The following is a 26,648-nucleotide window of genomic DNA, read 5'->3' on the forward strand; positions in this document are numbered from 1 at the left end:
TTGTGAGAAACAAGCACTTTATTGCACAATAAAATTCTAACAACACGTTACACATAAGGTTTAGTGTAAGATGATGGGCGATCATTGCGCGGCTGTGTCAGGACAGGAACGGTAGTTCATGTAAACCCTAATCTGTGGATGGTAACACAACTATAAAGTTTTTCATGTGTAAGGTGAAACCCTAACGTCGTTTTATTCTTACTCACAATCTTTCTTCTACCCCTCCAAAACTACACATGTATGGAGCCTGTAGTGTCGAAGTCTCCGACTAGAGTCACGTAAAGACACCCCATGTAATATTATTTTCTTTACATCTGTTGCCATGTGTATTAATATTTAATCTTCATTCATACAGTATAAAGATAAAAGAAATATTCATAAATTGAATTTGCAATAATTTTTTAACCCCCAAAAAAACCCACCTCACAGATATGCCACTTCCTTGTACGGCTCAAATACATGGTTCTGCCCCTTTGGCAAAAACAACCTCCAGCAGGAGTTTCTTTTATAAGTACTCATTTACACTTGCATATTTTGGTCAGTATTTTGCATCAGTATTCGTAAGCCAAAACTGGGAGCGGAACATAAACACAGAAAAGTATAATGGAAAGATCTGCATGTTTTCCATGTCTTGGACCTACTCCTAGTTTTATCTTATAAATACTGATGCAAAATACTGTATAAAATTTGCGGATATGAATGGGGCTTTACGGTCTACTAGTCTCTTATAAGGGGAGATGACGTTTCCTACTCTTTCATGCGGAGCATGCACAACCAGTTTTACATCTCCCCAGCATCTTGATGGTAATTAGAACTAGGCTTTCACTTGGCCATTCAAGAATCCTCCATTTCTTTTTATTGATCATTCCGTGGCGGGTCTACTGGTTTTTCCATGTTCCAAAAGGGAAAATGGTCAAACTATTAGATGTTAATCATTCCACTGTCCAGAAAACCATCTACATGTGGAGAATTTAGACAACTGCTCTTTCCTGGATCATAGACATTTATAACCTTTCTGAAGGCCTCAGAGCGCTCTGGTTCTCGGCATGGCAATACCACACATTTCACCAAACATCAGGGGAAACCAAACGTCAGGGGTTTAAATGAGACACGTTCCTCCTGGATCCTGTCTAAGTCTGGAATCACACATGCAGTTTTTTTTAGGCAAATCTAAAAGTGTATTAAAAAGTATTGGGAAATATAAATGAAGGACTTACACTTCTCTTTCCTGCTGGATCCACTTATGGCTTTGAGGTGCAGTTTTCATGAGCTTTTTTTTTTAGCTAAAGTGCATGTGTGATTCCAGTTCACCAATAGCAGTTGTGTCAGAAATGTCTGCGGCTGTTCCACTCATCTGAATGGTGATTTCAGAATCCATGTGCATGCTGCAGGAACAACCCCACTCAGATGTATGGAACTATTTACAGTTTCAGAAATTTATGCTACAAATCTGCCACAAGTGAATCTATCCCGAGGGTAAGAACAGACGGAACATCAACCACAACCACATAGATGACAAATGGACACACGATTTAGCCGGTAAATATTGGGATATTACAAGAAAAATTGTGCGGCGATTCCCCACCACATGTGGGCGTGATTTTGGGCACAAACCTTGATTCTAATTCAGTGATAAATACACTTATGACATTTCCTTTCATGAAAATAAATCTGTGAATATTTCTTTTATTCAATTAGAAAGTTACTTTGTTAGTGTTTTTTTTTCTTCAATTCCATCTTTTTATACTGTTTTAATGAAAGTCAAATCTAAAATATCCATATATGTTAAAAACAATAAGTTTACATTGTCCTTACGGTCAGTCTGGATTCTCCTGCAGTGCGGGGGAATTTATAAATACGGTAATAAGAAGCGAGGTTCATGGTGACAATTCAGCTTCTCTGCTTTGTAAGTAAGCCAGGCTCTTCTTTTCTTCCCTATATCCACAATACTTTTCCTTCAAGATCCCGGTCACAGTTGATCTCAGGTAAATATAATTTGGGTGTTTGGCAAATCCAGATTAATTCCACCCAAAAAAATAAACAGTCTTATTGTCTGTTTAACCCATTAGTGACCTTGAATACGCCTTTTCACGATCCCTGCTCTAACGGGTGAGATCGATATCAGTTTAACCCCTCAGATGCGTCACTCAATAGCGAGAGCCGCATCCGAGTGGTTTTGGAAAGAGGGAGCTGCCTCTCTCAACGCACCGGCACCCTGCGCATGATGGCAGAGTGCTGGTGTTCTATGGAAGCCGGGGTGTCCTAATAAAGGCCCCGGGTCTGAATGTAAAGAATACCTTCTAGTCATGCCAGAGGCATGGCCTTCCGGATACAAGTCCGTTTTACACGGACAGGCACTAATACCAACAATACAGAAGTATTGCAGTGTATTATAAAAGCGATCGGAGAATCGCTTAGTTAAGTCCCCTGGTGGGACTAGTAAAAAAAAAAAAGATTTAAAAAGTTAATAAAAAAAAATTAAAATGAAAAACCCACATTTTCCCCTTAGAAAATGCTTTCTTATTAAAAAAAAAGGTAAAAAAGTTACACATATTTGGTATCGCCACGTCCATTACGATTCCAACTATAAAGTTATTACATGACTGTGAATGCCGTCAAAAATAAAATAAAAAACCATGCCAAAAAAAAATCGATGTTTTCTGTGAATTCTGCCTTAAAAAAAATATGATAAAAAGTGATCAAAAAGTCATATGTACTCCAAAATGGTACCAATAAAAACTACAAGTTGTCCCGCAAAAAAAAAAAAGCCCTTATAAAACTGCATCAGCGGAAAAATAAAAAAAGATATGGCTCTTCAAATATGGAGACACAAAAACAAATAATTTGTTTTTAAAAAGTGTTTTTACAGGGTAAAAGTAGTAAAACATACAAAATCTATATCAATTTAGTATTGTTGCAATCATTATTTATACCACACGGTAAACGGCGTAAATTTAGGATGCAAAAAAGTGTGGCGAAATAGATTTTTTTTTCTGTTCCCCCCCCCCAATTTTTTTTTTAGAAAAGTTAATCAATAAATTCTATGTACCACAAAATGGTGCTGTCACAAAATACAACTTGTCCCGCAAAAAACAAGACCTTATACAGCTGTCGACAAAAATAAAAAAGTTATAGCTCTTTGAATGAGACGATAGAAAAATTTAATAAAAGCTTGGTCATTAAGGCCTAAAATAGGCTGGTCACTAAGGGGTTAAAGTCTGTGAATAATCTGATGTGTTTCAAATCTTTTATTTTTTGCTCTTATAGCATTTCCCACATTCTAAACTAGATTATGGTTTCTACTCCATGTGAATTCTCTGCGGAGTTCTAAAATTTAAATTTCTTTGTAAAACATCTTTCACATATAGGACATCAAAATGGCTTCTCCCCTGTGTGGTTTCTCTGATGAGCCCTAAGTTTGCCTTTAGTAGTAAAACATTTACCACATTCTGAACACGAATATAATTTCTCTCCTGTGTGACATCTCTCATGTGTAACAAGATGTGATTTATCTGTAAAACATTTCCCACATTCTGAACATGAATACGGCTTCTCTCCTGTGTGACTTCTCTCATGTATAACAAGACTTGATTTATCTGTAAAACATTTCCTACATTCTGAACATGAATACGGCTTCTCTCCTGTGTGACTTCTCTCATGTATAACAAGATATGATTTTTTTGTAAAACATTTCCCACATTCTGAACATGAATATGGTTTCTCTCCTGTATGACTTCTCTCATGTCTAACAAGACTTGATTTATCTGTAAAACATTTCCCACATTCTGAACATGAATACGGCTTCTCCCCTGTGTGACTTCTCTCATGTGTAACAATATGTGATTTATATGTAAAACATTTCCCACATTCTGAACATGAATATGGCTTCTCTCCAGTGTGAATTCTCTCATGTATAACAAGACTTGATTTATCTGTATAACATTTCCCACATTCTGAACATGAATACGGCTTCTCTCCTGTGTGACTTCTCTCATGTATAACAAGATATGATTTTCTTGTAAAACATTTCCCACATTCTGAACATGAATACGGCTTCTCTCCTGTGTGAATTCTCTCATGTATAACAAGATTTGATTTATCTGTAAAACATTTCCCACATTCTGAACATGAATACGGCTTCTCCCCTGTGTGACTTCTCTCATGTATAACAAGATATGATTTTTTTGTAAAACATTTCCCACATTCTGAACATGAATACGGCTTCTCTCCTGTGTGACTTCTCTTATGTGTAACAAGGCTTGATTTATCTGTAAAACATTTCCCACATTCTGAACATGAATATGGCTTCTCCCCTGTGTGAATTCTCTCATGTATAACAAGATTTGATTTATCTGTAAAACATTTCCCACATTCTGAACATGAATACGGCTTCTCCCCTGTGTGAATTCTCTCATGTCTCACAAGACTTGATTTATCTGTATAACATTTCCCACATTCTGCACATGAATATGGCTTCTCTCCTGTGTGATTTATCTCATGTCTAACAAGAGCTGATATATATTTAAAACATTTCCCACATTCTGCACATGAATATGGCTTCTCTCCTGTGTGAATTGTTCTGTTTGTTAAAAGACCTGAGATTTTTGTGACCTGTTTACCACATTGAAACCTTTTACCCCCTTTCTGAGCTGTACTTGTGGTAACAATCTGTGATTGGTCAGGAGAAGATTCCTCATGATTAGTGAAATTATATGATAGATCTGTACTGTGAAGTCCTGGATGTAGATTATGGGTAATGGTTTTTTTTCCTGAAGACTGCTGCATCATATCTTCATCTTCTACTTTATAATTTAGCAATAACGTGAAGTTTCCCTCAGAGATTTTCCTGGGATTTTCTGTTAGGATTAAAAAAAAATGTGATCTTGTTTCACAATAGAAAAGTTGACACATTTATAACATTCGTATTAGGCTGGAAACACACATGCAGTGTTTTGAGCCAAAATCAGAAATGGATCAAGCAGGAAGAAGTTTAAGCCATGACTTTTAACTCCATTCCAGCCTTATAACGCTTTGTATAACACTTTAAAATAAATCCATGACAGTCCAGGATTCTGGTCTACACTCAGTCCTCCACTATTAATTTATTACATAAAGCTTGACTTAATAAAATAATATTTTTTGAAAAGCAGAACCTTGTCTGGCACTGAAGCTTGTTCTTTGCCAACACATTTGGCTGTTTAAATAGGCTCTGTCACCACATTATAAGTGCCCTATCTCCTACATAAGGAGATCGGCGCTGTAATGTAGGTGACAGTAATGCTTTTTATTTAAAAAAACTATCTATTTTCACAACGTTAGGAGCAATTTTGGTTTATGCTAATGAGCTTTCTTAATGCCCAAGTGGGCGTATTTTTACTTTCGACCAAGTGGGCGTTGTACAGAGGAGTGCATGACGCTGACCAATCGGCATCATGCACTCCTCTCCATTTATTTACACTGCACTAGCGATATAGTTATATCACTATGTGCAGCTACATACACAAACCCTAACATTACTACAGTGTCCTGATAATGAATACACATGACCATCCAGCCTGGACGTCATGTGTACTCAGAATCCTGACACTTCTGACTCTTTTTTGTGAGATTCCGGCAAGTGAAACCAAATCTCGCGAGATTACGGAGCTAAACGAGATTTGGTTTCACTTGCTGGAATCTCACAAAAAAGAGTCAGCGTCATGCACTCCTCTGTACAACGCCCACTTGGTCGAAAGTAAAAATACGCCCACTTGGGCATTAAGAAAGCTCATTAGCATAAACCAAAATCTCTACTAACGTTGTGAAAATAGATCGTTTTTTAGAATTAAAAGCATAACTGCCACCTACATTATAGCGCCAATCTCCTTATGTAGGAGATAGGGCACTTATAATGTGGAGACAGAGCCTCTTTAAATACTAATGAGACATACACAATCTTAACTTAATATTGTTACAGTCTAATCTTGGCGCTACAGTCTACATTTAACAAGATAATGTGTCATGAGACAAATCACAGGATGAATTCATGGACATGATAATGAGGTATGCATATCCTAATGGCTGAACAATCACCGGATTTCAATTTTATAGAACATCTGTGGGATGGAGTGGAATAGACAGAGTGAAGTTAATAATCAGAATCTGGAATAAAGGTTTCCAGTACATAGTAATATCATTCCACTAAGAATTCAGGCTGTTCTAAGGTGAAAAAGTGTTCTGTCAAGTACTGATAATGTGAACCTAATGAAATGAAGTGGCCTCATTCAAGTTTTAGTCATGTGACAATTTAATAGCGAATTGTTGTTCTATTTCTCTGCCAATCTATATGTAATTGGTCTTGTTTTCTAAAAACATATAAGGCTTAAAATAAGTGATATATTTAACTGGGATGGAGTGGGAGAGTCGGAGAGGAGAAATCTCAGCTGGATATTTTAAAACGTCCTAGCAGATATAGGTGTGGACCACCCGGACAGTTATAATCTATGGGCAGTCAGCAACTAGTTAAAATAGGTGCTTCCTAATAATCATGGATCTGTTTTTTTTTAATCCAATATAAAAACCACATCTTTAAACCCGCTTTGAAAACTTCATAAAGACCCTTAAAGCGAACCTAATGTTTAGACGACTTTTCAGAATAATCTGTCATATGTGTATGTACAGGAGCAATAACACTATTTGTGGCTATTACATGACTTGTATCTGGCATTCTTTTAGCAGTTTTCCCTCTGCAGGCTCTCTCTTTAAATCTCAGTTTTCCCTGAGGTAGTGGGTGTAGCTTAACTGCTATCATGTCTTCTATACACTGCACACAGAGAAGAGAGCCACCCTGGTCTACTATCTCTCTGTAGGTCACCCTTAGAAGCTGCAGCAGCATGGAGCACATCATACAGCAGTAAGGAGCAGTGTAGCGGAAAATCCAGCACAGAGGTAACATATAACTCTTACCAGCAGCCTATGTCTACTCTCTCTGCTTCTGCTCCCCCTCTCCTCTTCAAAGACTTTTATTGACAACAGCATCTGTGTCTTTGTGCTCCTGCTCCCTCCTTCTGCTTCCCCTTCCTTTCCCATAGACTTCTATAAGCAGCAGCATCCGTGCGTCTCTCACCTAGTGGCACTAACTGTAGCGTCCATCGGGTTTACTTACCTCCCGACGCCCGCAGCCATGGATCTGTGAGCGCAGTTCCCTATTTCCTTCCTAGGAGATGCCAGCGCTCACTTCCGCTCAGGTCCGCTATGTCCCGTAGGGTGCGCGCGCACGCCCGTGCCTGCTATTAAAGGGCCAGCGCGCACATGAAAAAATCATCATCATCAACTCACATGATTTCCTGAACTGTAAGAAGGCCCCTGCCCTTCTGATCCTTGCCGGAGCGTTGTTTGTCGTATCCTAGTTTGTCTAAGCAAATGGTCTCCTAGTGTTTTCCAGTTCCCAGTTCCTGTATCCCGTGCTATCCTGGTCAAGTGCCGTGCTGTAGTCGTGCTGTGCACCACGCCTGTCCTGCTACTCCACGCGTAACATCTACCTGCTGCCTAGTCTCAGCCGAGCCTGCCTTGCTACTGTCCGAGCTGCCACAGGTACCCTATACGACCTATAGACTGTGACCTGCGCCCTGTTGGCCAGCTGCCAAGGCGGTATGGCCCAGTGGGTCCACGAACCCTATGTGACATTAACTTCACATAAAATTTTCATGGATAAATGCTAAACTAAAACAGTAAGTAAATTACAAAGTTAATATATATCATGAATACTTTTAGATTACCACAAGTTGTTTGAAAAGTTAGTGTCCATTTAAAGAAGACATGTTCCAAAAAGCTATTTAGCGTATAGTAGATTACAGCGGAGATCTGATTGCTTGATATTGAGGCCTAAGGTTGCACTACGGAAATATCCTGAAGACACCATGTCCCCTTGTGACTTGTGTGCAGAGTTGTCATGGGGACCCTCTGTGTTTTCTAATAGCTCCTCAATTCTTGTCCCAGGCTCATATTAAATATGGAACTATAATGAGGATCTTTCTTCTCAGCTGTTATTATTAGAAGATTTTTAATGGAAGAACCAAATAAATGACAAAGTACAAAGGAAATAACCAAAATGTATGTGTTTTTTCATTTCAATTGTATCCTAAAATGATGTTTAACCGGTTGAGGACTGCCCACTGTGAATATACAGTGCAGGTTTAAGTTTGCTGCCTGAGTAATTAAGCAGCTAAATGTCGGGTGCCCGGTCGTCAGAGACTGCCAAGGACCCTGGAAAGAAGACAAAAGTATTTTTTACCACTTGTCTTCTCTGCACTCACGTACACAACGCTCAATGAGCGCCGCTGCCTCTATTGATCTTGGTGGTCATGTGACTAGTCACATGATCGCCGAGAAGCCGGTAGTAGGAGGCTGCTGCTGTATCTAACTAGACCAAGCACAGCCCTATCACGGACAATAGTCACTATAACAGGGCTGATCTCCCCTACTGTAAAGCGCCAGTTACAGAGGAAAAGTATAGCGTAAAAAAAATAAAATGAAATAATAAAAGTTCCCCAAATGTCTTTTCTGATGGAAAGGCCATAAAAATAAAAGTTAAAAAACAAACAAAAATAAAAATGACGTAAAAATTACATAAACCCCTACCTTAACGCATTGTCACCTACATGTATGTAAAAAGCGTTAAAGGGAAGTATGGAGCATGCTCACGGGCTGAGCACGCTCCATACTCAACGGGTGTCGGCTGTGTAATACAGCCGAAACCTTACAACAAAGGGTGGAATCAAAGATCATTTGATTACGGACGTTTTATGTTATTTAAACCGCACGGTGAACGCTGTACAAAAAAAGTTAAAATATAATTAAAGACGCCAGAATTGTTGTTTTTTTCTCACCTTAGTTCCCCTAAAAAAGTGATAAAAGAATCCACATGTATCGCAGAATGGTATTAATAAAAACTACAGCTCGCCCCGCAAAAAAATAAGCTATCACACCAATCAATCAAGCAAATTTTTAGTTTTATCTCGAAATTGTTAATTTTCTTAACAAATAAAAGGAGAAAAAGCTCCCCAACATTTGTAAAGAAAATTCGCTGGAGTACGGAAATACCCGATATGTGCTCGTAAACGGCTCAGAAGAGAAGAAGCACAGATTCGATGGATTTGTTTCTGGGCGCCATGTTTCATTTGCAAAACACCTTTGGGAACAAAACAGTGGAAACCCCCCAAAAGTGACCGCATTTTGGAAACGACACCCCTTAAGACATTTATTAGGTGTGTAGAGCATTTTGACCCCACAGGTGTTTTTCTAGAAATTAATGCGCTGGGGATGGCAAAAAGTGAAAATTGCAATTGTTCCACAGATATGCCATTTCAGAGTCCAATATGTTGTGCCCAGTTTGTGCCACTGGAGACACACACCTCAAAAATTGTTAAAAGGGTTCTCCTGGTTATGGCAATACCATATATGTGGTAGTAAACTGCTGTTTGGGCACAGTGTAGGGCTTAGTATTGAGGCAGCGGCTTTTGGAGCCTGGATTTTGCTGGGTAGTAGCTCTGTTTGGGGTGTTACTGGTGATTCAGCTTATAATGTGGAGGCATATGTAATATGTGAGGAGTACATCAGGGTATATGTAATCTGTGAGGAGTACATCAGGGTATATGTAATATGTGAGGAGTACATCTGGGTATATGTAATATGTGAGGAGTACATCAGGGTATATGTAATATGTGAGGAGTACATCAGGGTATATGTAATATGTGAGGAGTACATCAGGATATATGTAATATGTGAGGAGTACATCAGGATATATGTAATATGTGAGGAGTGCATCAGGGTATATGTAATATGTGAGTACATCAGGGTATATGTAATATGTGAGGAGTACATCAGGATATATGTAATATGTGAGGAGTACATCAGGGTATATGTAATATGTGAGGAGTACATCAGGATATATGTAATATGTGAGGAGTACATCAGGGTATATGTAATCTGTGAGGAGTACATCAGGGTATATGTAATGTGTGAGGAGTACATCAGGGTATATGTAATATGTGAGGAGTACATCAGGGTATATGTAATATGTGAGGAGTACATCAGGATATATGTAATATGTGAGGAGTACATCAGGGTATATGTAATATGTGAGGAGTACATCAGGATATATGTAATATGTGAGGAGTACATCAGGATATATGTAATATGTGCGGAGTACATCAGGGTATATGTAATATGTGCGGAGTACATCAGGGTATATGTAATATGTGAGGAGTACATCAGGATATATGTAATATGTGAGGAGTACATCAGGGTATATGTAATATGTGAGGAGTACATCAGGGTATATGTAATATGTGAGGAGTACATCAGGGTATATGTAGTATGTGAGGAGTACATCAGTATATATGTAATATGTGAGGAGTACATCAGTATATATGTAATATGTGAGGAGTACATCAGGATATATGTAATATGTGAGGAGTACATCAGGGTATATGTAATATGTGAGGAGTACATCAGGGTATATGTAATATGTGAGGAGTACATCAGAATATATGTAATATGTGAGGAGTACATCAGGGTATATGTAATATGTGAGGAGTACATCAGGGTATATGTAATATGTGAGGAGTACATCAGGGTGTATGTAATATGTGAGGAGTACATCAGGGTATATGTAATATGTGAGGAGTACATCAGGGTATATGTAATATGTGAGAAGCACATCAGGATATATATATAATATGTGAGGAGTACATCAGGGTATATGTAATATGTGAGGAGTACATCAGGGTATATGTAATATGTGAGGAGTACATCAGGATATATGTAATATGTGAGGAGTACATCAGGATATATGTAACATGTGAGGAATACATCAGGGTATATGTAATATGTGAGGAGTACATCAGGGTATATGTAATATGTGAGGAGTACATCAGGGTATATGTAATATGTGAGGAGTACATCAGGATATATGTAATATGTGAGGAGTACATCAGGATATATGTAATATGTGAGGAGTACATCAGGGGATATGTAATATGTGAGGAGTACATCAGGATATATGTAATATGTGAGGAGTACATCAGGGGATATGTAATATGTGAGGAGTACATCAGGATATATGTAATATGTGAGGAGTACATCAGGATATATGTAATATGTGAGGAGTACATCAGGGTATATGTAATATGTGAGGAGTACATCAGGGTATATGTAATATGTGAGGAGTACATCAGGATATATGTAATATGTGAGGAGTACATCAGGGTATATGTAATATGTGAGGAGTACATCAGGGTATATGTAATATGTGAGGAGTACATCAGGGTATATGTAATATGTGAGGAATACATCAGGATATATGTAATATGTGAGGAGTACATCAGGGTATATGTAATATGTGAGGAGTACATCAGGGTATATGTAATATGTGAGGAGTACATCAGGGTATATGTAATATGTGAGGAGTACATCAGGGTATATGTAATATGTGAGGAGTACATCAGGGTATATGTAATATGTGAGGAGTACATCAGGATATATGTAACATGTGAGGAGTACATCAGGATATATGTAATATGTGAGGAGTACATCAGGGTATATGTAATATGTGAGGAGTACATCAGGATATATGTAATATGTGAGGAGTACATCAGGATATATGTAATATGTGAGGAGTACATCAGGGTATATGTAATATGTGAGGAGTACATCAGGGTATATGTAATATGTGAGGAGTACATCAGGGTATATGTAATATGTGAGGAATACATCAGGATATATGTAATATGTGAGGAGTACATCAGGGTATATGTAATATGTGAGGAGTACATCAGGGTATATGTAATATGTGAGGAGTACATCAGGGTATATGTAATATGTGAGGAGTACATCAGGGTATATGTAATATGTGAGGAGTACATCAGGATATATGTAATATGTGCGGAGTACATCAGGGTATATGTAATATGTGAGGAGTACATCAGGGTATATGTAATATGTGAGGAGTACATCAGGGTATATGTAATATGTGAGGAGTACATCAGGGTATATGTAATATGTGCGGAGTACATCAGGGTATATGTAATATGTGCGGAGTACATCAGGGTATATGTAATATGTGAGGAGTACATCAGGGTATATGTAATATGTGAGGAGTACATCAGGATATATGTAATATGTGAGGAGTACATCAGGATATATGTAATATGTGAGGAGTACATCAGGGTATATATGTAATATGTGAGGAGTACATCAGGGTATATGTAATATGTGAGGAGTACATCAGGGTATATGTAATATGTGAGGAGTACATCAGTGTATATGTAATATGTGAGGAGTACATCAGGGTATATGTAATATGTGAGGAGTACATCAGGGTATATGTAATATGTGAGGAGTACATCAGGGTATATGTAATATGTGTGCAGTACATCAGGATATATGTAATATGTGAGGAGTACATCAGGGTATATGTAATATGTGAGGAGTACATCAGGGTATATGTAATATGTGAGGAGTACATCAGGGTATATGTAATATGTGAGGAGTACATCAGGGTATATGTAATATGTGAGGAGTACATCAGGGTATATGTAATATGTGAGGAGTACATCAGGGTATATGTAATATGTAAGGAGTACATCAGGGTATATGTAATATGTGAGGAGTACATCAGGATATATGTAATATGTGAGGAGTACATCAGGGTATATGTAATATGTGAGGAGTACATCAGGGTATATGTAATCTGTGAGGAGTACATCAGGGTATATGTAATATGTGAGGAATACATCAGGATATATGTAATATGTGAGGAGTACATCAGGGTATATGTAATATGTGAGGAGTACATCAGGGTATATGTAATATGTGAGGAGTACATCAGGGTATATGTAATATGTGAGGAGTACATCAGGGTATATGTAATATGTGAGGAGTACATCAGGGTATATGTAATATGTGAGGAGTACATCAGGATATATGTAACATGTGAGGAGTACATCAGGATATATGTAATATGTGAGGAGTACATCAGGGTATATGTAATATGTGAGGAGTACATCAGGATATATGTAATATGTGAGGAGTACATCAGGATATATGTAATATGTGAGGAGTACATCAGGGTATATGTAATATGTGAGGAGTACATCAGGGTATATGTAATATGTGAGGAGTACATCAGGGTATATGTAATATGTGAGGAATACATCAGGATATATGTAATATGTGAGGAGTACATCAGGGTATATGTAATATGTGAGGAGTACATCAGGGTATATGTAATATGTGAGGAGTACATCAGGGTATATGTAATATGTGAGGAGTACATCAGGGTATATGTAATATGTGAGGAGTACATCAGGATATATGTAATATGTGCGGAGTACATCAGGGTATATGTAATATGTGAGGAGTACATCAGGGTATATGTAATATGTGAGGAGTACATCAGGGTATATGTAATATGTGAGGAGTACATCAGGGTATATGTAATATGTGCGGAGTACATCAGGGTATATGTAATATGTGCGGAGTACATCAGGGTATATGTAATATGTGAGGAGTACATCAGGGTATATGTAATATGTGAGGAGTACATCAGGATATATGTAATATGTGAGGAGTACATCAGGATATATGTAATATGTGAGGAGTACATCAGGGTATATATGTAATATGTGAGGAGTACATCAGGGTATATGTAATATGTGAGGAGTACATCAGGGTATATGTAATATGTGAGGAGTACATCAGTGTATATGTAATATGTGAGGAGTACATCAGGGTATATGTAATATGTGAGGAGTACATCAGGGTATATGTAATATGTGAGGAGTACATCAGGGTATATGTAATATGTGTGCAGTACATCAGGATATATGTAATATGTGAGGAGTACATCAGGGTATATGTAATATGTGAGGAGTACATCAGGGTATATGTAATATGTGAGGAGTACATCAGGGTATATGTAATATGTGAGGAGTACATCAGGGTATATGTAATATGTGAGGAGTACATCAGGGTATATGTAATATGTGAGGAGTACATCAGGGTATATGTAATATGTAAGGAGTACATCAGGGTATATGTAATATGTGAGGAGTACATCAGGATATATGTAATATGTGAGGAGTACATCAGGGTATATGTAATATGTGAGGAGTACATCAGGGTATATGTAATCTGTGAGGAGTACATCAGGGTATATGTAATCTGAGGAGTACATCAGGGTATATGTAATATGTGAGGAGTACATCAGGATATATGTAATCTGTGAGGAGTACATCAGGGTATATGTAATATGTGAGGAGTACATCAGGGTATATGTAATATGCGAGGAGTACATCAGGGTATATGTAATATGTGAGGAGTACATCAGGATATATGTAATATGTGAGGAGTACATCAGGGTGTATGTAATATGTGAGGAGTACATCAGGATATATGTAATATGTGAGGAGTACATCAGGGTATATGTAAGATGTGAGGAGTACATCAGGGTATATGTAATATGTGAGGAGTACATCAGGGTATATGTAATATGTGAGGAGTACATCAGGGTATATGTAATATGTGAGGAGTACATCAGGATATATGTAATATGTGAGGAGTACATCAGGATATATGTAATATGTGAGGAGTACATCAGGGTATATGTAATCTGTGAGGAGTACATCAGGGTATATGTAATATGTGAGGAGTACATCAGGGTATATGTAATATGTGAGGAGCACATCAGGATATATGTAATATGTGAGGAGTATATCAGGGGTATATGTAATATGTGAGGAGTACATCAGGGTATATGTAATATGCGAGGAGTACATCAGGGTATATGTAATATGCGAGGAGTACATCAGGATATATGTAATATGTGAGGAGTACATCAGGGTATATGTAATCTGTGAGGAGTACATCAGGGTATATATAAGCTGTGCGGAGTACATCAGGATATATGTAATATGTGAGGAGTACATCAGGGTATATGTAATCTGTGTGGAGTACATCAGGGTATATATAAGGTGTGCGGAGTACATCAGGGTATAATAAGAGGGTATAATAATGGGGTATATAATACAATTCTCCATAGACGTGTGTTACGCTGTGATGAATCCTTTATGCACAGGCCGGTGTCGCACTGATAAATGCTGTGCTTTCCGATCCCCTTTTGGTCCACACTCTGCACCTTTGTAGTTTGGGGAGTTTTGCTGGGAAAGTGTTGTCCTGGTATAATACGGGCCCCCTCGCTTCCAGCAGATGTTTGGGCCTTCCCTTCCTGGTTCCCAAATATTAAAGCCCTGATAATCACCTCTTGAAACAGAAGGAAATTTCCCCTCGGACCGGCTCATCTGTATATTTTTTCATCCTCGACTAATGGGAGCCATATCTTTTTTATTTTTTCATAGACGTAGTGGTTTGAGGGCTTTTTATTAGTACCATTTTGGGGTACATGCAACTTTTTAAACACTTTTTATTCCATTTGTTTTAGGCAAACTGATCAAAAAAAGGCAATTATTTTTAAATGTGGCGTTCACTGTTCTGTATAAATCACGTTACCTTTATCCTGCCGGTTATTTTTTTGTTTTGTTGATTGAGCAGAGTAGAGGTTATTTTTGTGGGGCGAGCTGTAGTTTTTGTTAATACATACGACTTTTTATTACATTATTATTTAGCGCTAAAGTGACCAAAAAAATAGCGATTCTGACGGTTTCATGTTTTTTTTACGGTGTTCACCAAGCGATTTAAATAATGTCATATTGTAATAATTCAGACTTATTACGGATGCGGTGATACCAATTTTGTTTATTTTTTACAATACTTTAAAAGGAAATGCGGAAATTTTTTGGAAACTATTTTGAACACTTTTTATTAGTCCCTGCTCGGGATTTGAACCAGCGATAGTCAGACATACTAATGTATTGAATTAGTGTCATTTTTACAGGCTCCTGGTGCCCTCCCAAAATCTGACACTAAGCCTAGTGCATGACCGGAGTCATAGATCACCTTGTAGAGAACTTCTATGTGCAGTCACAGCTCCCTCAGGTCCGCACTGTGTATAACACATTGTCTGACGTGTTACTGTAATGTAGAACTAAGGAGGAACCCCACCTTACCAAACCTCCCAATTCACTTTCTAATATCATTATTACTGACCTGTGGTAACACCTCCTGGAATTTCCTCCTCCACTTCAGTCTTACACGGTTGATCGCCCCTCACCCGCTCTTCTTCTTCCTCCACTTTAATAATAGTCAGATCTTCCCCCTGATATCACATATGTAACAATTCAGTACAATACAACAGAGAGTGCGAAGAATCTAACAGATCAACATAAGAAACCACCAAAATCTATGACCACATCTATGACCGCAGGACCATAAAGCTCCACACCCCCCTATATAGATGTGGTATAGGGCTCAGCTTCACCTACCTGATGATTCTCTGGGACATTGTGATTTTCCTCTGGACAGTCCTGGGAATACAGAGGACTGGGACTTCTCTCTGGTGGATTTCTCCTACTGGATCCATCTGTAGGAAACACACAGTGACTGAATACATGACTACTGTATATCTGTCTGTATATCACACACTTTTCTCTACTCCGGCAATTCTATGTTTATTTAATCAAAGTCTAAAGGCCGCGTCCTGAGATTTGCGGATACAGTTTACAGTGGTCGGTCGCAGAGGACATTTATTAAGATCTCCCTGACAACCAAAAAAAAGTGCCCTGGTACGCCCCGGAACAATTACACCTCTGCTTATTAGAGAATTCTACATTTCAACAGAGGGAACCCACAGTGAAGACCCTCATCTTTTATTAGTCACACAAAGTACCTGTATTAAAGGGGTTTTCCGGAAGTAAAAAATTACATTCATTTAAATTAAACAATGAAAAATATATAACTTTACAATGTACTTACGTTTCATCAGATGGCTGTAGGGTCGTATATCCTCTTCCGTCACCGCCCCCTTAGTAAAGCAAAATCTGCACTTCCTGTGCAGACCCGTCCATTTGCTCTGCTACCTTACTTCCGGTTTCCGGCTTTCACACTGTACGGTTACTTCACAAATGACGTAACCGTACCACGTGCTTCTTTACCTGATTAGAGCATGCATGGTTGACACACTCCACCGCGCATGCTCTGTGAAATGATGTGGCTGCGTCTTCAGCGGCCGTGTACATTACAGTGCGCATGCGCAAGTTTTAAGTGTTTCACGCTACACACAGACTTCAGTGACCTAGTGACTCCCACATACGAGACGTAATAAATGTTTATTCAACCTCAGTGCGGTCAGTATAAAAGGTCATATTTTACGTCTTGATTTATATTGCATGTACCGCTTATCAGTGACGGAATATGAAGTTGCGGGGATAACGGCCGTTTCGGCCGTCTTCCAGACACATACTGGAGCTGTGACAGCTGCTGTCTTGTTCAGCAGCTGCCGCAGCTCCTACAGCGGGGACCGATCGCTGTGTCCCCGCTGTTTAACCCATTAAAAGCCGTGTTCAATAAAGATCGCGGCTTTTTAGGGGTTAAGTTACCATCGCCGGCCTGCTACACAATAGCAGCCGGTGATGGTTACTATGGCAACCGGACACCAAACAATGGCGTCCGGCTATGCCATAGACGGAAGCCTAGTGGGTCCTGACAACGTCAGGACCCACTATGCTTGCTGTTAGTGAGTAGCTGACAGTTCTAATACACTGCACTACGCATGTAGTGCAGTGTATTAGAATAGCGATCAGGGTCTCTTGCCCTCAAGTCCCCTAGTGGGACAAAGTAATAAAGTAAAAAAAAAAAAAAAAGATGTGTAAAAATAAGAAAATAAAAGTTAAAAAAAATCCCCTTTTTTTCCCTCATCAGTCCTTTTTTATTAATAAAAATATATAAATAAATAAACTATACATAATTGGTATCGCCGCGTCCGTAACGGCCTGAACTACAAAATTATTTCGTTATTTATCCCGCGCGGTGAACGCCGTAAAAGAAAATAATAATAAACCATATCAGAATCACAATTCTTTGGTCACTTCACCTCCCAAAAAATGGAATAAAAAGAGATCAAAAAGTCGCATGTACCTAAAAATGGTACTGATGGAAACTATAGTTCGTTACGTAAAAAATAAGTCCTCGCACGGCTTTATTGATGGAAAAATAAAAACGTTCTGGCTCTTAGAATAAGGTAACACAAAAAGTGAATGATTGTTTACAAAACGTATTTTATTGTGCAAACACCATAAGACATAAAAGAACCATAAACATCTGGTGTCACCGTAAGGCCGGGTTTACACGAGCGTGTGCGTTTTGTGCAAGCAAAAAACGCGGCATTTTGCGTGCGCAAAAGGCACTTAACAGCTCCGTGTGTCAGCCCTTTATGATGCACGGCTGCGTGGTTTTCGCGCAGCCGCCATCATTATGACACTCCGTTTGGAGGTTTGTAAACAGAAAAGAACGTGGTGCTTTTCTGTTTTCATCCGTCCTTTACAGTGCTGTTGCGCGAACCACGCTTGTCCCACGGAATTGCTTCCGTGCGACATGCGTGGTTTTCACACACCCATTGACTTCAATGGGTGCGTGATGCGCGAACAGCGCACAAATATAGGACGTCGTGCGTTTCACAGAGCGGACATACGCTGCGTGAAAATCACGCACCTGGCTGCACGGCCCCATAGAGTAATATAGGTCCCTGCGACGCGCGTTGCACGGACGTATATCCCGTTCGTGTAAATGAGCCCTAATCGTATCGCCCCATAGAATAAAGTGAATACGGGGATACCAAATATGTAAAGGTTTTATATGTTTTTTCTACGTTTGCACAATAAAAAGCCTTTTAGAAAAAAATTACTTGTTTTTGCATAGCCGCGTTCCAAGAGCGGTAACGTTTTCATTTTTCCGTCGATGTGGTCGTACGTGGGCTTGATATTTGCAGGACAATGTGTAGTTTTCATTAGTACTATTTTGGGGTACATAGGACTTATAGATTAATTTTTATTTAATTTTTTATGGGGGGAATGGGAGAAAAGAGCGAATTTTGCCGTTGTTTTTTTTTGGACGCCGTTTATCCGGCGGTTTAATTAATATGTTAATTTTATTGTTCAAGTTGTTACGATCGCGGGGTTACCATATATGTGTGTGTGTGATTTGTTTTGACACTTTTACTAAATAAAACCACTTTTTGGGCCAAAAAAGTAGTTTTATTTGATTTTCACTGTCATTTTTTTTTTTTTTTCACCAACTTTATTTAACTGATTGACATTTTTTTTTTTTTGTCCCACCAGGGGACTTCACTATGCGATCTGCTGATCGCATATATAATGCTTTGGTATACTTAGTATACCGAAGCATTATTGCCTGTCAGTGTAAAACTGACAGGCAATCTGTTAGGTCATGCCTCCGGCATCGCCTAACAGGCAGATGCTGAAGACAGACCTGGGGGTCTTTGTTAGACCCCCGCTGCCATGGAAACCCGACGGCGACCCGCGATTTCTTTGCGGGGGCGCCGATGGGGGGACAGAGGGAGCTCCCTCCCTCTGTCAAACACATTAGATGCTGCTGTCGCTATTGACAGCGGCATTTAATGGGTTAAACTGCCGGAATCGGAGCGCGCTTTGATTCCCGCAGATGCAGCAGGAGCCAGGCTGTGTATAACAGCCGTGCTCCTGCCGCTGATCGCGTGGGTACAGTGACAGTACCCGCATGATTACAGGACGGATATATCCGTCCTCCTGCGCGAACTAGCAGCTGCTGAGGACGATATATCCGTCCTTCGGCGTTAAGAGGTTAAAAACGCAGATATCCAGTGATTTCTGCTTGTGCTATCAGTAATAGAATGAGAGCACCAAAATGAAGACTGAGATTGCAGAAGTTAGTAGAGCTGGGTGTAGTAGGCGGAGCAAGTGCACTGCTGTATGCACATTGCATGCTGGGGCTAGAGCAGTGCATGCAGGGAGGAGAAACACAGGAAGAGAAGAGGAATGAACTTACTGAGCAAAACTAACCTCTCAAGGTAAACAATAGGGAGTAATGTTACTAAAACCATTTATTATCAAGAAAAAGATAGTCAGAGCGCACTGATATATTAATAGAGGAACATTGCATTGATTAAAAAAAAAAAAAAAAAAAAAAAGGATTGGAAAACCCCTTTAAGGAAAAAAAACTACTCCAAGTTCTCTCCACAAGGGATGGGAAACCACTGAGGTGTTGGAGGAAGCTCTACGGTTTTATAACACCAAGTTTCCTTTTACCTGGTGCGGTTATGAAGAATGAGAAAATAAAAATATATGATTACATTTAGTTAATTGGTCTTCAGTGAGCCCATGACCGCACCATTAGAGAGACGGCCTCCCTCCTGGACAGGAGACAGAAGCTCTATAAAGAGAGGGAACACCCCATCCTCCTCTGTAGCAAGACTCATGGACCTATTAGGACAAATACGTCAATATTTTTAAATGAAGACGACCCCCACTGTCCTCCTCAATATATACAATAATCAACCATAACATTAAAACCACTGACAGGTGACGTGAAGAACATTGACAATGCACCTGACAAGGGAGGAGATATTTGGCAGCAAATGAACAGTTTTTAAAGTTGATGTGTTGGAAACATGGGCAGGCAAAAGAATCTGAGCGACTTTGACAAGGGTTAAATTGTGAGGGCTAGACGACTGGGTCAGAATCAGCATCTCCAAAATGGAAGGTCTTCTGGGGTGTTCCTAGTATGCAGTGGTTAGTACGTATCAAAAGTGGTCCAAGGAAGGACAACTGGTGAAAGGGTCATTGATGTGCGTGGGGAACAAAGGCCTGGCCGTCTGGTCCGATCCCACAGGAGAACTACTGCAGAACAAACTGTTCAAAAACATAATGCTGGCTATGATTGAAAGGTGTCGGAACACACAGAGCGCCTCTCATTGTGGCCAGCCGCGTCTACACAAGCACCATTTCACAGGAACCAGCATACTACAGTGCCTGAGGAGGGTCAAGGAGATCTCTCTTCTCCGAGGCGGAGGTATACAGTATTGCAAGGATTGAGTTTGCCCAGGGAAGCTCCAGTGATAACTGTTCAGTTACATCATTGGAGCTTCTCACCTTATCCGTTTAACGGAGTCCTGTGACGGATGCCATATAGTGCCATCTGCCAGCTATAGGCCCCCATTGTAAAAAAATAAATGATGTTTAGGGTATATGTTTTTTACTGGACTCCGCAGGATGGAATAGTGTAGTGTACTACGCTATTCTATACAGTTTTGTAGCTGTATACTGACGTATATCAGCCCGACAAAGGCCAAACAGATGGTTCAGTGAGACGCCTCAGGTAATGGTTCAAGGTATGGCCATAAGATTTCTTATATACAAAGATATTAAAATAATCCTATGGGCCAGTAACAGATGTGTATCAACTATGAATAATACGGTGGCAATGTATACTGCAGATAACACAATAATGTTAGTAGAAGAGAAGAATTTCTCCTTGTCATTTACTAAACCTTTCTTACTAAGAGTGATAGAATCATGAGAGGAGGGAAATGTAGGAGAACTTCACTATGGAATGACCACTTGCTCCATTTTGCCTGAATTTTGGATAATTAAATTTACTTCAGAATTATTATTGGATTCGAATATTTTGCTTTCTGAACACATTTAATTTTGGGCGGAGATGTTGTTGGATAATATCCGTGTTTGGCTCTAACGCATTGAGGATAAGGGGCCACAACTTCTTGTTATCTTTAGTTTCAGACAGTGAAAATAAAAAAGTAATGTATGATCATATGATCTACCGGCTTTTAATCATGAGCGGATGTCATTTAATATTGTATTACTTACAGGCTATGTACACCTTTGAACTGAATTCTTTTTATTGTTCATTTGCTACCTAAATGTCAAATTAAGCAACTTACTAAATTAAAATGTCATTAAAAAGGTCCTACCACTTGGCTGCTGTAGAGCCTGTGTAACTCCTGTAGACAGCTGGTCTCTTGCAAATTGTATCTCAAATCCGTCACTCCACTGCGGCTGGCGGCTGACTCAACCGCTCTCCCTCCTCCTTCCTTTTTTTAGTGTTAGAGATAGCCTCGTGTGTGTGTGTGTGTGTGTGTGTGTGGGGTGGGGTGGGGTGGGGGGGGGGGCGGTGGTACATAGATGGTCCGAGTATAGAGAAATCATCTTGATAGCCTGCGTGCTCTCCTTCCTATCTTCACTATGATATTAACAGCTTGTGTGATCTTGTCTGTGCAACCCTCCGCTGCTATCTCTAACACTGAGAGAAGGGAGGGGGAAGAGCAGTTGAGTCAGCCATTAGGAGCAGTGCACTGACGGATTTGAGTTAGAATTTGCAGGAGACTAACTGTCTACAGGGGTATTGCAAAGTCCACAGCAGCCAAATAGCAGGAAATTGTAATAAAGACTATTTAGAATGTTGCTTAATTTTGCATTGAGAAAGAAAATGAACAATAAAAAGACTTTAAAAGGAACCGGTTAGTAGGTTTAAAGCCAGTAAACCACCAGTATGCCGTCATGAAGCCGGAGTTTAGCGCTCTAAACCTGCCTACCTCAAAAAAAGGACATTTAGAGAATGGTTGGTAAAGTAAATGACAACTTACCGGAAGAAGTCCAGCAGCATCGGGTGCATGCACATATGAAGCCGAGGACACTACACCTCACTTTACTGTGCATGCGCAGTGAACTGTCCTCTGCTTCATATGCGCCTGATGTCGCTCCCGAGCTCCTTTCGGTAAGTTGTAATTAACTTTACTAACTATTCCCGAACGTCTGTTTATGAGGTAGGCAGGTATTGAACACTAGACCCCGGCTGTATATCGGTATGCTGGTGGTTTAGTGGCTCCAAACCTACTGACAGGTTCCTTTAGTTATTACTGGTTGATCAAGGTTTCTTAGAAGGTGTGAACCTCTAATGTTTCGATATCAATGTATTTCTATGTTATTAATTATGTATAAAATCAGCTGCACGTCCCGAATATTTTATAGAATCACTGGTTGTGCAATTCCCAAAAGTCTGCTGGAGACCGTGGGGAGTAAGCGTGCAAATAAAACCGCAACCCCAAATCCATCACAACTCTGATCTAAAGAATCTAAGGCTACTCTGAGGTATTTGCCAGAGCCCACCGCAAGGAGGGATGGTTTTTGATGCACAGCACCCAGGTTGTTCTAACAGAGTTTACTGTTGTATAAGGGGTGCAATGCAGGCTACACCTGAATAGGTAACCAGACAGCCAGAGGGTAAACAAAAAGTCCAAAACAGAGCTAGTGGAAATCAGGTACAGCAGAGGTCACAACCAGCCGGGAGCAAATAATCAAAACCGGTAAAAGAGGGGTTAACGAGAGACAAGCCGAGATCAGTTTCCAAGAAGTCTAGGGCACAGGGTAAGTGAGAAAACGTTATATCCCAGATCTCAGCGTCTACCCCCCGATCCTATCCTCTGATAAGGGAACATAAGAGACCTGACACATCCACACTAAATGGATTGTTCTAACTGGAGAAATCTTCTCAAATAGGAGGCTGGTCCAGAGACTAGCCGTGCGCTATGGGTCCTGCTGCTGAAAGATCCGACAATCAGCTCATATCACCGGACAAAACTGCGGGCGATCACATAATTAATATGTATGTAATATTACACAACTCCCAATCACATGAACCCCAACAATATAATACAATGGAAGACACACTTTAACCCTCTCACTGCTTGTCAGGAGCTGTGCTCATGCAGGGGGAAAAGTACTGAGCACAGCTCGGACAGTAGTGTTACTGCAGGGAGAACGGCGTGTAATGAGCAGCAGCTTCTCCCTGCACAGTAACAGTAAAGTTTAACAGTCCATGACCACCCTGACCATGTCTTCTACATTTCTAGCGTCCTGCTGCTGGATTCCGCTTGTTCTTGAGTTCAATCCCCCTGAAACTCCATTCCAATAAATTGTTTAAAATAAAATGTAGCAGAGACTAAAATAAATAAAGAATTATATCTCCGCACACACATTGTTCAACCTGTTTTACTTACAATCGGACAGATCCCTGGATCCACATTCCTCATTACTACCAGTGACCCTGTGTATTGTGTCTTACAAGGAATATCTTTAACCCTTTCTTATCTCTCTCCACACCTTACCATTACCAAATCCTGTGGGAGTCGGTTCCATGACTTTACGGTTCGGACAGTGATGTGCGGAATTAGGACTTTGTGATGAAATTGCATTCAACTCATCTGAATGTGGTTACTACAAATTCATGCACCTAATGCAGAAAGAACCACATTCAGATATATGGAAACTTCTGTGTGTGAACATAACCTAGTGGAGCACTGCAGCAAAGCAAGGAACGTGTGATCAGAGATCAGGAATCACCTGTCTGTATATACTGCACATGACGAAATTAAGGCTTCAGAAAATAAACAAACAACATATAATATCTATATCTTCTTACCTTGTGACGTGCGCGGCCGGTAGTCCTCCATCATGACCTCCTCGTACAGATCCTTGTGACCTTCTAGATACTCCCACTCCTCCATGGAGAAATAGACAGCGACGTCCTCACACCGTATAGGAACCTGACACACAAAATGATACAGTCATCACCCAGACTCCTCCAGTGCTGTTACTGTAGAATTTCCCAGCATTCCCAGCAGTGTCACCTCTCCAGCCAGCAGCTCAGTCATCTTGTAGATCAGTTCTAAGATCTTCTTCTCATGTATCCGGGAGTGAGGGGGAGGCTCTGTGATGGGGCTCTGACTACTGCTCGATCCTCCTGACTCATGGATGATGGGAGTGGTACAGTCACCCGATGTCTTCTTCACTATTGTGTACTCCTGTGTATGGAGAGAGACACTTAGAGAACTGAACACAGTATTCCCCCCTCAGTAGAGAGGGAGATTGTGACCCCGCTGTATAGAGCTCTAGTGACCCCACATCTGTAATACTGGAGACCTCACCTACAAAAAGACATTGAGAAAATAGAACGAGGCCAAAACTAAAAAGGAAATAATATTGGGGGGACTAGATGGACCATGTGCTCTCCTCCTGCCGTCATCTTCTATGTTTCTATATAGAGGTCATCCTGATCCTCCTGGTTCCTTGTCATTGCTCTACAACATTACTATTGCTGCATTGGTGACATGACACATAACTGACCATATTGGTGGCTGATCTTCAGCTTTTCTGCTGGTGGCTTCTTGACGTCACTTGGAAGGTCTGGACGCTGTTATACAGGACACTGGATTCTTCCTATTACTTCCTATTATGTATTGTCCCTTCCCTATGTGTGACTTGTTCTATAATGTAGAAAAGTTTACCTCTCCGCTCAACAGGTAGATGATCTCCAAGGTGAAGTCTAATATTCTTCTGCTCATCTCATTCCTGTCCTTGTCCATCCTTGGTGGGTCACTCAGGAGAAGGAACGTTGTGGAGGAGAACATGAGAAAACTGGAGGAACTGGAGGATCTAGTACTGCAGACGTCTTTATGGAGAAAGGAGAAGATGGAAATCATACAGGGGACAACAGAGCCTTCACCACATGGAATAAAGGGGTATTCCCAACACGGACATTTCTCCCCAAGACAGGCCAGAAATGTCTGGTAGATGTGGCTCCACCTCTGGGTGGCCTTGTTAGGAGCTTTCTGTGACTCCTATAGAAGTGAATGGAGAGACACAATCTGTTCAGGTCCTCTTGCTATGTCATTTGCTGCCAACGGAACAGACTGATGGTCAATGTGACTTAATACCCCCTTAATATAAGTCTTAACAGATATTAGAAGTTACCTCAGAGATCCTGGACCTTCAGAGACATCTAAATTTTGTATTTAATACAGTAATGACCTATTCCTTCTAGATTGTTTTACCACAGTTCAATCAGCCACCCAGCGTGCACGCGCTGGAGGCCACGGCCGCCCAGTCCTCTGCTTCTACATTAGTCTGTCCTCCTCCTAGACCTCTCATCTGCTTCTACATTACTCTGTGCTCCTCCTTCTAGACCTGTCCTCTGCCTTCTACATTACACTGTGCTCCTCCTTCTAGACCTGTCCTCTGCTTCTACATTACTCTGTGCTCCTCCTTCTAGACCGGACCAACTTCTACATTACTCTGTGCTCCTCCTTCTAGACCTGTCCTCAGCTTCTACATTACTCTGTGCTCCTCCTCCTAGACCTGTCCACCACCTTCTACATTACTCTGTGCTCCTCCTTCTAGACCAGTCCCATGCCTTCTACATTACTCTGTGCTCCTCCTTCTAGACCAGTCCCATGCCTTCTACATTACTCTGTGCTCCTCCTTCTAGACCAGTCCCATGCCTTCTACATTACTCTGTGCTCCTCCTCCTAGACCTGTCCACCACCTTCTACATTACTCTGTGCTCCTCCTTCTAGACCTGTTCCCTGCTTCTACATTACTCTGTGCTCCTCCTTCGAGACCCGTCCTATGTCTTCTACATTACTCTGTGCTCCTCCTTCTAGACCTGTCCTCCACCTTCTACATTACTTTGTGCTTCTCCTTCTAGACCTGTCCTCCACCTTCTACATTACTTTGTGCTTCTCCTTCTAGACCCGTCCTCTGCTTCTACATTACTCTGTGCTCCTCCTTCTAGAAATGTCCTCTGCTTCTACATTACTCTGTGCTCCTCCTTCTAGACCTGTCCCCTGCTTCTACATTACTCTGTGC

At 40.3% G+C, this 26,648-nt stretch overlaps 2 protein-coding genes across 2 annotated transcripts in view; both read right to left on the minus strand.

Annotated features, from left to right (window-relative positions):
- Positions 1–25,411, minus strand: LOC142664676 (uncharacterized). The gene is made up of 6 exons (XM_075843906.1): positions 25,289–25,411; positions 24,632–24,805; positions 24,424–24,547; positions 16,419–16,516; positions 16,144–16,252; positions 1–4,856 (listed from the first exon to the last, which is right to left on the minus strand). Exons 1-6 carry the CDS (start codon positions 25,409–25,411, stop codon positions 3,373–3,375), a joined length of 2,112 nt encoding a protein of 703 aa, XP_075700021.1. The 3' UTR covers positions 1–3,372.
- Positions 1–26,648, minus strand: part of LOC142664704 (uncharacterized) — a 358,460-nt gene that overhangs the window by 253,645 nt on the left and 78,167 nt on the right. The window lies entirely within an intron of this gene.

This window comes from Rhinoderma darwinii, chromosome 1, assembly GCF_050947455.1.
Source record: "Rhinoderma darwinii isolate aRhiDar2 chromosome 1, aRhiDar2.hap1, whole genome shotgun sequence".
Lineage (NCBI taxonomy): Eukaryota > Metazoa > Chordata > Amphibia > Anura > Rhinodermatidae > Rhinoderma > Rhinoderma darwinii.

Excerpts from the sequence above, each read along its gene's own strand:
- LOC142664676 (XM_075843906.1), bottom strand. The coding sequence starts at position 25,411 with ATGTTCTCCTCCACAACGTTCCTTCTCCTGAGTGACCCACCAAGGATG. Across the intron at positions 24,806-25,288 it reads TCTACCTGTTGAGCGGAGAG|GAGTACACAATAGTGAAGAA; the intron begins GTAAACTTTTCT and ends CTCCATACACAG. Across the intron at positions 16,253-16,418 it reads ATGTCCCAGAGAATCATCAG|GGGGAAGATCTGACTATTAT; the intron begins GTAGGTGAAGCT and ends ATGTGATATCAG.